The 14211-nt window shown below is 39.8% G+C and overlaps 1 protein-coding gene and 1 pseudogene across 1 annotated transcript; one reads left to right on the top strand and one right to left on the bottom strand.

Annotated features, from left to right (window-relative positions):
* The first annotated feature begins 1447 nt into the window (after window positions 1-1447).
* LOC124076990 (solute carrier family 25 member 16-like) lies at window positions 1448-3173 on the top strand (annotated as a pseudogene).
* Window positions 3174-6971: 3798 nt separating this feature from the next.
* On the bottom strand, window positions 6972-7553 carry Vpreb1 (V-set pre-B cell surrogate light chain 1). Its single transcript, XM_046421315.2, has 2 exons — window positions 7508-7553; window positions 6972-7416 (listed from the first exon to the last, which is right to left on the bottom strand). Exons 1-2 carry the CDS (start codon window positions 7551-7553, stop codon window positions 7010-7012), a joined length of 453 nt encoding a protein of 150 aa, XP_046277271.2. The 3' UTR covers window positions 6972-7009.
* Between the last annotated feature and the right edge of the window lie 6658 nt (window positions 7554-14211).

The following is a 14211-nucleotide window of genomic DNA, read 5'->3' as shown; positions in this document are numbered from 1 at the left end:
CCACTAGAAAATTGGAAATTACAGATAGGGCTTTCTTATGTCCCTTAGAGCATGTAAGGCAGTCAAGGGTCAGAGGGGAGTACAAGCAAGCCTGGATCTAGGTATAATGAAAGGGAATAAAGTTATAGGTTGCATCAGAGCCATAGACAGGAAGCCAGATGATGGTCAAAGTGAGAAATGACTCAGATGAAAGAATTGGACAAGAGGGAAGAACAGGTCTGGTAACTGATAAGGAAAGGATAGCATTATTTTGTTGAGTACCCATGACAGTCAAGCCCATTTTAAGCACTTCAAATTAATTAATTAGTGCTATCATTATTTCCTTTACATAAAACATTGGAAGTGGTGGCCTTGATTTCAAGTGACCCTCTAAGGCCAACCAGAGCCAAGTTCAGGATTTCATCCTCCATTGAGCTGGTGGGGCAGGAATGACAGAATGATGGATAAGCCCAACCTTACATCCCTGCTTTCTGGATTTCTTGTCAAGGCATGTAACCTCAGATCATGAAGGATGAAAGCAAAAAAAAAAAAAAATGGGGCGGGGGGGGCAGATGATAAGCAAAACATAGAGTTCTTTGGGCATCAATACAGAAAGAGTTAAGAAGGACCTTGATGGCCCCACCAAGTGTGGTTTGATGGAAACATGGAGGCAAGAGTTTGAGTGTTCCCTAGAGTAGAGGATCAGCCAGCCAGAGCCCCAATTATTTCTATAAATTAAGTTTAATAGGAACATAGCCATACCCATTTGTTCACCTGTGGTCTGTAAAGGGTTTCTTACTGTAGGGGAAAACCTGAATATTTCAACAGACAGTAGTCTCACCACCTTTGGCGCCAGCGATGGAATTTGGGTTTCCTCTGCATGATGCAGACTGGCTGCAAATTAAAGCTAAGAAAAGAAAACACCTGAATAAACCACACTACGCAGGAAGTAATTTTGAAAAGCAAGGGCTGGACAGTTCTACAACCTTAGGTGTCCAGCTTCCACACTGGGAAGGGAGTGGGAAGACTGAGCCCCCCACCCATCCACCCCGTTCCATTTATTTATACAAGGGAACTTCAAAGGTTTTCTACAGAATGTTCTTCGCCAAATTAAGGCAGGAGGTGGGCTGTCCAAACCCAATGGGTTACGCCCAATATTCCAGAGCTACAAGAACTGTCCCATTGTAGAGGGAGGGCAGATATCTCATGTCTTGGGTGGTCTACACATGGGAATGCTGGGATGGTTTCCTAGGGGAGATTTAAGTCCCCCATGGCTCAGTACCCAGTAAAAGACCACTCAAGTAGCTTTACAGGTGGCACACCACACAGTGGGACCCACAATGCCAAAAGTTAGTATCTGGCTGTTTACAGAAAATGTTTGCTAGCTCCTGCCACTCCCCTGTGCAGAAGAATAAGTGTGTTTCTCTCACCTAAGTGTCCAATTTTTCCACTGTGGGGACATTTAGCAATGTCTGGAGACATTTTGGGTTGTTACAAATGTGCAGGGAAACATCAGGTATGTACTGGCATCTGGCAAATTTACATTTTACAATACACAGGACAGCCCCTCAGCAAAAATTTGTCCAACCCAAAATGTTAGCAGTACCAAGGTAGATCTGGTACTCCCAGCATGGTGGTCAGCTTCCTGTCACTACAGGCACAGCTGTGTTCAGACCTGTGGTTTGTAAATTGACAACCAAGGCTCCCAAGATGTCCTTGTCCTGATGGCTGTGGCGGCAGCCCTGCCATCTCCCTCCCGCCATGCTGCAGGCAGCAGGGGCTGGAGGGCCCACTGTCTGCTGCAAATTCTACTGACTGGGCTCCTTCTTGGCCAGAGGTATTGCCAGATGCTGTGCAAAAACAACAGTGGTTCCTTTGGAATGAGTAAAGATTTTATTACAAGCTCACAATCACGATTACAGGCATTTAGGGTACTGATATTTTCCAAGCCAAAATCTTCAACTCATGGAAGAGTATTTTCTACATTGTGTGTTGCTCTCCAAAGAGAAGGACACCTGGGATTGTATAAAGGAAATGGTGCAATGATGATTCAAATCTTTCCCTATGGTCGTGTTCACAGATTAATGGATGGATCCATCACAGGTATGACAGCAGTTATCTGTACTTACCCTCTTGACATGGTTAGAATACATTGAGCATTCCAGATGAAAGGGCAACACACCTACACAGGAATCATTCATGCATTCAAAACAATTTATGCAAAGGTGGTTTCCTTGGATTTTTACAAAGACTGATGCTCACTATATTAGGAATGGCTTCTTTTTTATGCATTACAATTCTTGTTACACATATAGAGTACAATTTTCATATCTTTGTATATAAAGTATGTTCCCACCAATTCATGCCTTTATACATGAACTTTTTGGTTTTTTTGCACTACAATTCTTATTATACATATATACCACAATTTTTCATATCTCTGTTTATATATAAAGTATGCTGTCACCCAATTCGAGTCTTCATACATATACTTTGGATGATGATGTCTATCGCATTCCACCATCCTTGCTAACCCCTTGCCTGCTTCGTTTTCCTCCCATCCCTCTGCCCTATCTAGAGTTCATCTATTCCTCCCATGCTCCCCCTCCCTACCCCACTATGAGTCAGCCCCCTTATATCAGAGGAAACATTCGGCATTTGTTTTCTTTTGTGGATTGGCTAATTTCACTTGGCATTATCTTCTCCAGTGCCACCCATTTACCTGCAAATGCCATGATTTTATTCTCTTTTATTGCTGAGTAAAATTCCATCGTGTATATATGCCACATTTTTTATCCATTCATCCACTGAAGGGCATCTAGGTTGGCTCCACAGTTTAGCTATTGTGAATTGTGCTGCTATAAACATTGACATGGCTGCTGCAGGTATTTCATTTTTTACTTTTGATTATCTTAAAGAGTGTTGGGCTTTCCCATGCTCTTACCCTTCTTAGCAGACCTTCATCAGACAATCCTAAAGTCATGGTGCTGAAAACACATTAACTTACATTGTGCTGGTGTTGCTGTTGCAACAACATAGGCAATATCATACCCATTTGATGTAACTCATCAGAAAATATAACTAGGAACTATTCCACCAGATTTTGAAAAGCACCTTACCATGCGGGAGACTATGAACTATGTCTGTTGACACCACAGAATTTGAAAAGGATTATATTGTGGTTTATCCCTTAATTTCATTCTGTGTATTCCCTCTCAAGCAGTGACTTTTACAACATATGAACTTATGAAGCCGTTTTTTCACCTCAACTAAAAAAAAAAAAATGTGGTTTGTGGTTTCTTTAATAAACTCTCAGAAAAATAAAAACAGAGTGCTACTTTAATTGTGGAACAGGCATTACTTGAAAGAGGAAATGTATCTGTCACAGGAACCACTGACATTAGTACATGATTTTTTTATTCACAAATCAAAAGTACTTTCTGATGCCAAATATTATGCTTTTTGAATATTGAAAAAATATTCCTAAAATGGTGATGACTAATTATAATCAGATTGTTGGAGACCATTTTAAAATGTTATTTGGAAGCAGAACTATCTTAAAATGGAGTTTAAGAGATTGCCATTGTAATGTTTTGAGCAACTAATAAAAAAAAATTTTTAAAAAGAGATTTCTATTAGATTTATCATACTGTTCCAAACTTCCTCCTCCTCTTCCTCCTCCTCCTTCTTCTTCTTTTTGCAGTGCTGGGGCAAAATCCAGCACCTCACAGATGCTAGACAAGAGCTCCATCCCTGAGCCAAATTTCAACACTCCTGTTTAAAGCTTTTGATTGTAATCATAATTTGGGGGAGGGAGGGTGCTGAGGATTGAACCTAGGGCCTTGCACACACTGGGCCTGCACTTGACAACTAAATGATACTCCAAGCCTATAGTCATGATTTTGTAAAGACTCTTACTGTTTTGTTTATATTGTTAAAATAAATGGGTTTGATTATATTGCAGAAGAACAATGAGAACTGAATTTTAAGTTCTACAAAATATACCCAGCTTTGAAGTATAATTATTTCTCTTCTCATAATTCTGCTTCATTGGGAAAAAAGAATTTTTTTCTTCATTTTTTAGTAAAATAAATGTATTTAAAAACAGAGATTTGCTGGGCATGGTGGCACACACCTGTAATACCAGCAGCTTGTGAGCTGAGGTGGGAGGATCATAAGTTCAAAGCTAGCACCAGCAATTTAATGAGGCCCTAAGAAACTTAGTGAGACCTTGACTCAAAATAAAAAAAAAAATACAAAGGGCTGGGGATGTGGCTCAGTGGTTAAGTGCCTCCAAGTTCAATCCTTGGTATCAAAAAAAAGTAGACTCAAGCTGGGTATGTTGGCACACACCCGTAATCCCAGTGGCTCCAGAGGGTGAGGCAGGAGGATGGCAAGTTTGGCAACGAAAGGAAAACCTGTCTGGCGAGGCCAGTCTTGGCAACACAAGAAAAATCTATCTCAAAATAGAAAAGAATTTAAAAGGTCTGGGGATGTGGCTCAGTGGTAGAACAACCCTGGGATCAATCCCCAGTACAGAGAGAGAGAGAGAGAGAGAGAGAGAGAGAGAGAGAGACTCAAAAAAAATGAAGAATCATCAACTTTTGCTCAAATGTTATGACAAGTACCATGAGTGATTTGCATGTTTTTTTTTAAATTCAGTGTTTCCCAAGGCAGTAATAATAAAACCTGAATATCTTGAGTTTCAAAAAGAGTAGAACTATACATATGATCTTATTAATATCTACTAGAAAATTATTTAAGTGGACTGTGAACTATCATCAATTTAGATGTGAGTATCAAAGAATGTATGTAAAGTATCATGTCGTCAGGATACTTCTTCCATGTAAAGTAGTACAATATAAAGTTAAATAGAAAAATAAGATATGATCTGATCTATGAGACCAACCTAGGTGCCCTTTAACGATGAATGGATAAAGAAAATGTGGTATGTATTACTCAGTCATAAAGAAGAATGAAATTATGGCATTTGCCAGTAAATAGAACTAGAGACTATAATGCTAAGTGAAATAAGCCAGTCCCTCAAAAAACAAAAGCTAAATGTTTTCTCTGATATGTGAATGTTATCTTTTATATTAAGAAAAGTTTTAAATGTAACAATTTCATTTATTTTATATAGATCACTTTTATGTTTTATTGTAAGCATGACAGAAATGGGCAGGAACAATTAAAATTATATATTTAGAAATAGCAATTTATAGAATTAGTGTGATTTTTAAGACACTAGAAAAGTTAAAAGTGTTATTTCTGCACCAATTTTTTTTTTGCATAAAAGGTTTCTTGTCATAGTTTGGTAAAAATTTGATTAACTGGTTTCATTTTCCAAGTCTTTATTTTAAAAATAAATATGGGGGCTGAAGTTGTGGCTCAGTGGTAGCGTGCTTGCCTTGCATGCATGAGGCAGTGGGTTCGATTCTCAGCACCACATACAAATAAATAAAAAATAAAATAAAGGTCCATCAACACCTTTTAATAAATAAATAAAAATATGTATCTTTGTATGATACAGTAGAAATACATGTGTTTCTAAAAATATTTTGTATATTTTCATTTCTGGGCCATACTATATAGGTAATTATTGTCATGAAATCTCGAAATAATTTAAATGTATAAAATCAGTGTGTTCATTGCTGTTGGGACTGCAAATTGGTGCAACCACTCTGGAAAGCAGTATGGATATTCCTAAAAAAAAAAAAAAAAAACTATAAATGGAACCACCATTTGACCCAGGTATCCCACTCTTCAGTATATATCCAAAGGATTTTAAATCAGCATGCTACAGTGATGCAATCACATCAATGTTTATAGCAGCTCAATTCACAATAGGTAAACTATGGAACCTAAGTGTACTTCAACCTATGAATATAAAGAAAATGTGAGATATATATATATATATATATATATATATATATATATATATATACACACACACACACACACATACACACACACACATAATGGAATATTACTCAGCCTTAAAGGGGAATGAAATTATGGCATTTGCCAGTGAATAGATAAAGCTAGAGAATATCATGCTAAGCAAAATAAGCCAATCCCAAAGAACCAAAGGCCAAATGTTTCCTCTGATATGTGAATGCTAACTCACAAAAAGGAGGGGGGTGTCTATACTTCTAAGGAAGAATAGAAGTACTTTGGATTAAACAGAGGGAAGTGAAGGGAGAGGAGAGGATATGAGGGTAGTGAGGATAGTAGAATGAATCAGACATAATTACCCTATGTGCATATATGATTGTATGACCAGTATGATTCTACATCATGTACAACCAGAAGAATGAGAAGTTATACTCCATTTATGTATGATGTGTCTAAATGCATTCTACTGCCATGTATAAGTAATTAGAACAAATAAAAATAAGTATGTCGGTTTTGTTATTAATAAAAGAAAACTGCAAATATTTTAAAGTTAAAAAAATGCATTCTATGTCAGGGATATTGAATTTATTTTAAAAAAAAAAAAAACAGTACCAAAGTGGGGAGCCTGCTATATCTCTTTCACTTGGCTCCTATTGTCCTCCCCAAGGGCCCAATAAAAAGTGTTTTCTTAACCTTGTTCACCTCATAACTCCTGGGCATAATCAGATGACAATAGAAGGTCCTGTCCTCGGCAAGGATGTTCCTGCTCCAAGGCACTAGTGTCAGTCTCTTGTTCTCCTTCCCCCCCGCCCCCATAACCCTGAGTAGAGGCTCAGGTGAAACTGCCCACAGGGCCTTGACTGAGTAGACTGTGGTTGGTAACTTTCCTGGGACCTGTGCCCTAAGTTAGTCAGTTTCATCCCATGAGATCATGCAATCAGACCAAACTCAGCAAAACAACTTCTGAAAACACAAAAAAGCTTTAATTCTGTAATCTAGCTTCCAATGAGGTTTACAGCCATACTGCTAGACAAGAAGGAGCTAAGTGTCCCTATCTCCTGGGCTCTGTGCAGCCCCATGCTTCTATCCTCCCCCTTCCCACACCAGCCTCTCTGAGTGAAACCTTGTCTTCAATTCAGGTATACATGTCCTGGGGCATCTGGGATCCTGAAGCAGCAGGATCCTTTTCTTCCCTGCTCTCCCTCTCCATCTTTTCCCTCTCCATGCTTTGGGGACCCACAGCACAGAAATACATTGCCTCATCCTCAGACTTCAGTTTGGAGATGATTAAATACCCCCGGTTCCTGGCCACATCTTTGGATCCAGAGAAGCGATGGGGGACATTGGGACCCCAGTGCTGATCTGAGTATGAGAAGTATCTTAGCAAGAACCTTGGAGAGTTGCCCAGCCTCTGTTGGTACCAGTAGATGCTATAAACACCAATGTTATAGTTGCTGCTCAGGGTGCAGGTAAGGCGGACTGTGGTTCCAAGAGGTGAAGACATGGATGGTGGCTGATGCAGCACAGGCTGAGGAACACAACCTGGGAACACAGAAGCATGTGGGTTACCCCACGGAGGCAGGGCAAAGCAAGAGAAGGAGCAGAAGGCTTTGGACACTGGGAGTTCCCTCACCTGTGCAGTAGACTAACAGCATGAGCAGGACGGGAACCCAGGACATGGTGCACACCGGCAGAACTCTACTTCCCGAGGCTACTGCTCCTGGGGCCTTTGTAGGATAAGCCAGCCTCTTCCTCCCTGCTCCAAGGGGAGGAGCCATTGCAACCCTAGTTCCTACTCACTACCATCCCAGACTTTCTTGGGTTGGCATTGTCAGTTAAAAGAACGGTCCCACGGCAGGCTTTGTGGCTCTGGCCTTGCCATGTGGAAGGGTTTGGGGAGGAAGCACCTGCTGAAAGCTTACAGATCAGTGCCTAGGAGGTTGGCTGGTGAACTCAGGTCCCTGAGGGAGAGTGACATCAATTCCCCCTTGAGGAAGCTAAGCCTCACAGAAATAAGTTTCTCATCCAAATGTAGATGCCTAGTAAAATGGAGAGGACACATCCTCAGGGTAGTTAAAACACCTGCAAGTGTTGGGGATCCTGAAGACAGTGGGACGCTCTGTGCCTTTCCAAAACTCAGTAACACCTTTAACCTGGCTCTTTCCCCTCCTAGGACAAGGTGGAATGATTGGACTTCAAGAGAAAAGTACCAGGGGACCCAGAATTATTCCTCTTCCTGCTCTCAGCTCACTAAGGAGACACATTTTTGGCCCTGTTGTAGACTAAACTATGTCCCCCAAATTCACACATTGAAGCCATAACCCCCGCAGTGGGACTAATTTGGAGAGAAGACCTTTAAGGAAGTAATTATGGTTAAATAAGACCATAAGAATAGAGCCCTGATCCAGTACATCTGGTGTCCCTATAAAAATAAGAAATTTGAGCTCAGATACAGGGAAGCTGATAAGTGATGTAGAGAGGAGAAGGTCATCTTCAAGCCAAGAGAAAAATCTGGAACATATCTTCCTTCAAAACCCTCAGAAGAAATCAACTTTGCCAGTAACTTGATTTGGGACTTCTGGCCTTTAGAATTGTGAGACAATTAATTTTTGTTATTTAAGCCTCTTAGTTAATGGAACCTTGTCACTTAGGTCCTAGGAAACCAGTACAGAAGTTTCTTAGTTCATTTGGGCTGCTACAACAAAATACCATAGGTTGGGCAGCTTGTAAATAACAGGAATTTCTCACAGACCTCAAAGTTGTGGGGTAGGGGGACTCTACTATCAAGACATTGGTAGATTTGGTGTGTGGCAAGGACCTGTGTCTTGGTTCAGAGTAGATTGGGTTCTCGCTACAATCTCATGTGGTGGAGAGGCAAGAGACCCCTCTTGGCCTCTTTTGTAAAAGTACCAATCCTGTTCATAAGGATTCTTCCCTATAACATAATCACCTCCAAAAGGCCCTGCTAATGACACGTTGGAGGTGAGGATCAACATGGGAATTTGGGGAGACACAAACATTCAAAACATAGCCAGAAGTAATTCTAAGATGGCCCCGAAGTTCTCTTTTCCCACGGGCTCAATCAAAAGCTGGAGTCAAAGTTTCTCCTTAAATCTGCACAGCTCTATGACTATGGGTGAAGTGACCTTATGTGTTCTATATGGCACTGAGCAGCTGGGAAAGCACCAGTCCTCCCTTTCTCATAAATATTTGGCTAATTAAATTTATTATTCCCTAATATTAGTTCTATAGAGCCTTGAGCTTCCCCTTGTCCTTTATTTCCCTGACAAGGAGCAGACCTCACTCAAATTGGTCAGCTAGGGCAACTGAAGGAGATGTGTCCTTCTTCCTGCTGCCTCTCTGGCCAACCGCAAAATCGGCTCTGGCGAGGGGTGAGGAGAATCACTGCAGATATAGGACATCTTGATCACCCCTTGTCCAGTCACAGCTGCAACCACAAAAATGATCTGTCACTCTTCCCTCCTCAGCACAGGATGGTGGACACTGGGAAACTGACCAGAGAGTAAAGGAGAAAGGAAGCTTTGCTCATTCAAGCATCCATTCCCTCATCCAGTTTTTCATCCATGTGTTGTGCATGTATTCATGAAAAAGAAGTAGCATCTCCCAGAGCACCCAGTCCTTGAGAATCAGGGCTGGAGACCGTGCCACTTGTGAACATCAAAACAACTGAATCCCCACAATCTGGTCCCACCATAGTCACTGTCAGAGCTTTTTGATCCTTATAAATCTCAGAGAAAGTAAGTAGTTCCACTTTCACTTTTAGGTATACACATCTAGTTTTACTGAGACAATGAGTAAGCTGAGAACCTCCCATTAACCTTATAGAAACCCTGACCCCAACTTTGTTCTTATAGACTTAACCCCGGCATCCCAGGGTGTGATGCCTCTTGCTTCACTTTTCTTGGTAAGGATTGCTTTGGCTATTCTGGGTCTCTTATTATTCCAAATGAATTTCATGACTTTTTTCTTTCTATTTCTATGAAGAACGACATTGGACTTTTAATAGGAATTTCATTAAATCTGTTTAGTGCTTTTGGTAGTATGGTTATTTTGGCAATATTTTAGGTGGTTTGTCATGAAGCAGTAGATAATTAGAGTCTATAAGACATCAATAGATTAGGCAGGAGCATAGAGAAGTCTTTTGAATGTCTGTGGTCCTTGAGGACCTTGAGGTCTGTCACAGAGCTCAACAACTTTCTCTTGATTGATAGTTACTTAAAAGAGCTACATACAGAAGTGAAAATGATGAAATATATCATCTCCACTAAACTGCCAGGTTCTGAAGATGGCCCATGAGGCAGGATGTTGAGGGCAAAGCTGAAGGAACAGAGATGGGGATAGCCGTGCAGGGCGAGGAGTTCAGAATGTGTGATCCCCATCTACAGCCAGATGCTTTGAGGGCCAAAATTATATCCAGCAGGATCTGGAAGGGCCAAGGCATTTCCCAGCACATGTGTTGGCCACTGGGAGCCAATCTTTTCAGAAAAGTGAAGCAAGAGGCATCACAGTACCAGATCTTAAATTATACTACAGCTATAGTAACAAAAACAACATGGTATTGGCACCAAAACAGGCATGAATAACAATGGAACAGAAAAGAAGAAGACACAGAGACAAATTCACATAAATACAGTTATCTCATACTTGAAAAAGGTGCTAAAAACATATATTGGAGAAAAGTTAGCATCTTCAACAAATGGTTCTGGGAAAACTGGAAATATATATGTAGTAGAATGAAATTTAACCTCTGTCTCTTCACCTTGCACAAAACTCAATTCAAAGTGAATCAAATACCTAGGTCTTAGACCAGAAACCCTGCACATGCTAGGAAAAAAAAAGTAGGTCTAATGCTCCAACAGGTCATCTTAGGAAACAACCTCCTCAACAAGACTCCTAAAGCACAAGAAGTAAAATCAAAAATCAATAAACAGGATGGTATCAAACTAAAAAGCTTCTTCACAGTAAAGGAAACAAAGTGTGAAAAGAGAGCCTACAGAATGGAAGAAAATCTTTACCACACACCTCAGATAGAACATTAATCTCCAGGATATACAAAGAACTCAAAAAACTTAACACCAAAAAAACAAATAAACCAATAGCCCATCAATAAATGGGCTAAGGAACTGAACAGACACTTCTCAGAAGAAGAAATACAATCGATCAACAAATACATAAAAAATGTTCAACATCTCTAGCGATTAGAAAAATGCAAATTAAAACTACACTAAGATTCCATCTCACTCCAGTCAGAATGGCAATTATCAAGAATACAAGTAACAATGTTGGCCAGGATGTGGGGAAAAGGGTACACTCATATGTTGCTGGTGGGACTGAAAATTGGTACAACCAATTTGGATAGCATTATAGAGATTCCTTAGAAAACTTAGAATGAAACCACCATTTGACCCAGTCATCCCACTCCTAAGTTTATACACAAAGGACTTAAAGTCAGCATACTACAGTGATGCAGCCACATCAATGTTTATAGCAACTCAATTCACAATAGTTATTCTATGGAACCAACCTAGGTGTCCTTCAACAGATGAATGGATAAAGACAATGTGGTACATAATACACAATGGAATATTACTCAGCCATAAAGAGAAATGACTTGATGACATTTGTCAATATATGGATGCATCTGGAGAATGTTGTTAAGTGAAATAAGCCAATCCCAAAAAAACCAAAGGTTGAATGTTTTCTCTGATATGTGGATGCTAAGCCATAACAAGGGAGGGATAGAAGTTCAGTGAATTAGACAAAGGGAAAAAAAGGGAGGAAAGAGGGACCAGAATAGGAAAGACAGTGGAATAAATCTAACATAACTCTTATGCACATAAATGAATACATCACAGTGAATCTCCACATTATGTACAATCACAAAAATCGGATCATAATTAGAATAAGATATATTCCATATTTGTATAAATATGCCAAAATATACTCTACCGTCATGTATAACTAAAAAAAATAAGTCTAAAAAATTTTTAATAAACGATTGAGGCTGGGGTTGTGGCTCAATGGTAGAGCACTTGCCTAGCATGTGTGAGGCACCAGGTTTGATCATCAGTACCACATATAAATAGAATAATAAAATAAAGGTATAAAAATACAATAACACAAAAAAAATAAATAAACAATTGGTTATTTCTTCAATTCTTTGGTTTGCTTTAGTGGTTCTTCTGGTTCTACCTGGGATAACCTTTGTGGTTTTGGTCAATAATGGCTGACTCAGCATGGTTGGGAGAGCCAATATGGCACCTCATTTTCTGCACATGGCTTTGATCTCAACAAGACCCTCCACATCCCCACCTAATGGTTCCTCTACTCATCATTCCTCCCCATCTCTGCCTCTTCCCTCACTTGGTTCCTAACATTTCCCATTCTACCTCATTTCTCATGTAAAGGCATGTTTATCTCATGCCTTTCCACTCTCATCCTCTCACATGGTGCTAAGCCATACTGTCACCACACTCTTTGTCACCACAGGACATTTGCCCATGATCCAATGCCTTTTCTCATGGTTCTCTCCAAACAAACCTCCTTCCTTGAGGTGCTCATTTCAACATCACCTCCTTGGCAGACTCACCTGACTTTATCACATAAGAAGGCTCAACTGACTCTTGCTCTACTATGTATTATAGTTGTTAAGGTATTTGTCAGAGCTTAGAACTTCATATGTGCTTGTTTCTATTTACCACAATCTTTTGAAATCAAGGACTGTTTCTGTTGAGTTCATCACTGAAGGTGATGATCTAGTGCCCCCTCTATATTCACTACTGCAGAACTACATGAATGAATGTGCTCCTATTTTGGAAGTGATGTGTTTACCCAGTACCCAGGTGGGCACACAGGTGGAATGCAGCTTAATGGTACCTGTGAGTCATAGCAACTGTAGTGCTAGTGTTGCTTCTCTCTTCAGTCTCTTGCTCTGCAGGGACAACTGGAAATTCTTTCATGTACCAGTCGGGCTCCCAAACCTCAACTAATGCATCTCCCCCACATTGAGATCTCAGCCTATTGAGAGGGACCTGAACAGACACTTCTCAGAAGAGGATATACAATCAATCAACAAATATATGAAAAAAATGTTAATCATCTCTAGCATTTAGGGAAATGCAAATCAAAATTATTCAAAGAGATCATCTCACTCCAGTCAGAATAGCAGTTATTGTGAAGACAAAAATCAATAAGTGTTGGCAAGGATGTGGGGGAAAAGCTACACTCATACATTGCTGGTAGGACTGCAAATTGGTGCAGCCAATATGGAAAGCAGTATGGAGATTTCTTGGAAAAATGAAAATGGAACCTTCATTTGACCCAGCTATCCCTCTCCTTGGTCTATACCCAAAGGACTTAAAAACAGCATACTACAGGGACACATCACTGTTTATAGCAGCACAATTCACAATAGCTAAACTGTGGAGCCAACCTAGATGCCCTTCAATAAATGAATGGATAAAAAAATGTGGCACATATACACAATGGAATTTTACTCAACAATAAAAGAATAAAATCGGCATTTGCAGGTAAATGGATGGTGTTGGAGAAGGTAATGCTAAGTGAAGTTAGCCAATCCCCAAAAAACAAATGCCAAATGTTTTCTTTGTTATAATGAGGCTGATTCATATTGGGATAAATAGAGGGAGCATGGGAGGAATAGACAAACTCTAGATAGGGCGGAGATGTTGGAGGGGAAAGGAGAGGGCATGGGATTACAAATGATGGTGGAATGTAATGATCATTATTGTCCAAAGTACATGCATGAAGACACAAATTGGTGTGAATATACTTTGTATACAACCAGAGATATGAAAAATTGTGATCTATATGTGTAATAAGAATTGTAATGCACTATACTGTCATATATAAATTTTAAAAAAGAAAATCAAAGGGGAAACCAACAGGGAAATTTCTACTACCCAAACTGGTGATTAATGTGACTAAAACTACTTCCTCCAGACTGTAAAGTTTGATGTCTGTCAAGTTTTGCAGACTGACTAGAGGGATTATTTGGAAAATAAAAGGGCAAAGTAGCTTCAATAATGGCATCCTTCATAATTGGGGCTGGGGTCCTCACAGCAGTAAAGTGTTTTATTATTTCTTGTGTAGGTAATTAACATAGAGGTTAATTGAAACAGCAGTTAATTAATAAATTCCCATGACTTCTCAACAGAATAACTACTGGTATTGGAGATTAAATTATATGCATTTTCCAGCAGATCTTAGACAGTTTGAGGACCAGAGGATATAGGAACAAAACTAAAAAGAAGACCAAAATGCACGAAAATAAAAAGGGGAGACTTGTCCAGTGGT

The sequence above is a fragment of the Marmota monax genome, unplaced genomic scaffold, assembly GCF_021218885.2.
Source record: "Marmota monax isolate L192 unplaced genomic scaffold, Marmota_monax_Labrador192_F-V1.1 WCK01_AAM20220418_F8-fsc00157, whole genome shotgun sequence".
Classification (NCBI taxonomy): Eukaryota; Metazoa; Chordata; class Mammalia; order Rodentia; family Sciuridae; genus Marmota; species Marmota monax.
This window is presented reverse-complemented; position numbering and strand designations above follow the sequence as displayed.

What these genes read in the sequence shown, in the direction of transcription:
- Vpreb1 (XM_046421315.2), bottom strand. Translation starts at nt 7,553, where the DNA reads ATGTCCTGGGTTCCCGTCCTGCTCATGCTGTTAGTCTACTGCACAG. An exon ending in GCTGTTAGTCTACTGCACAG is followed by an intron (nt 7,417 to 7,507) that starts GTGAGGGAACTC and finishes CTGTGTTCCCAG; the next exon opens with GTTGTGTTCCTCAGCCTGTG.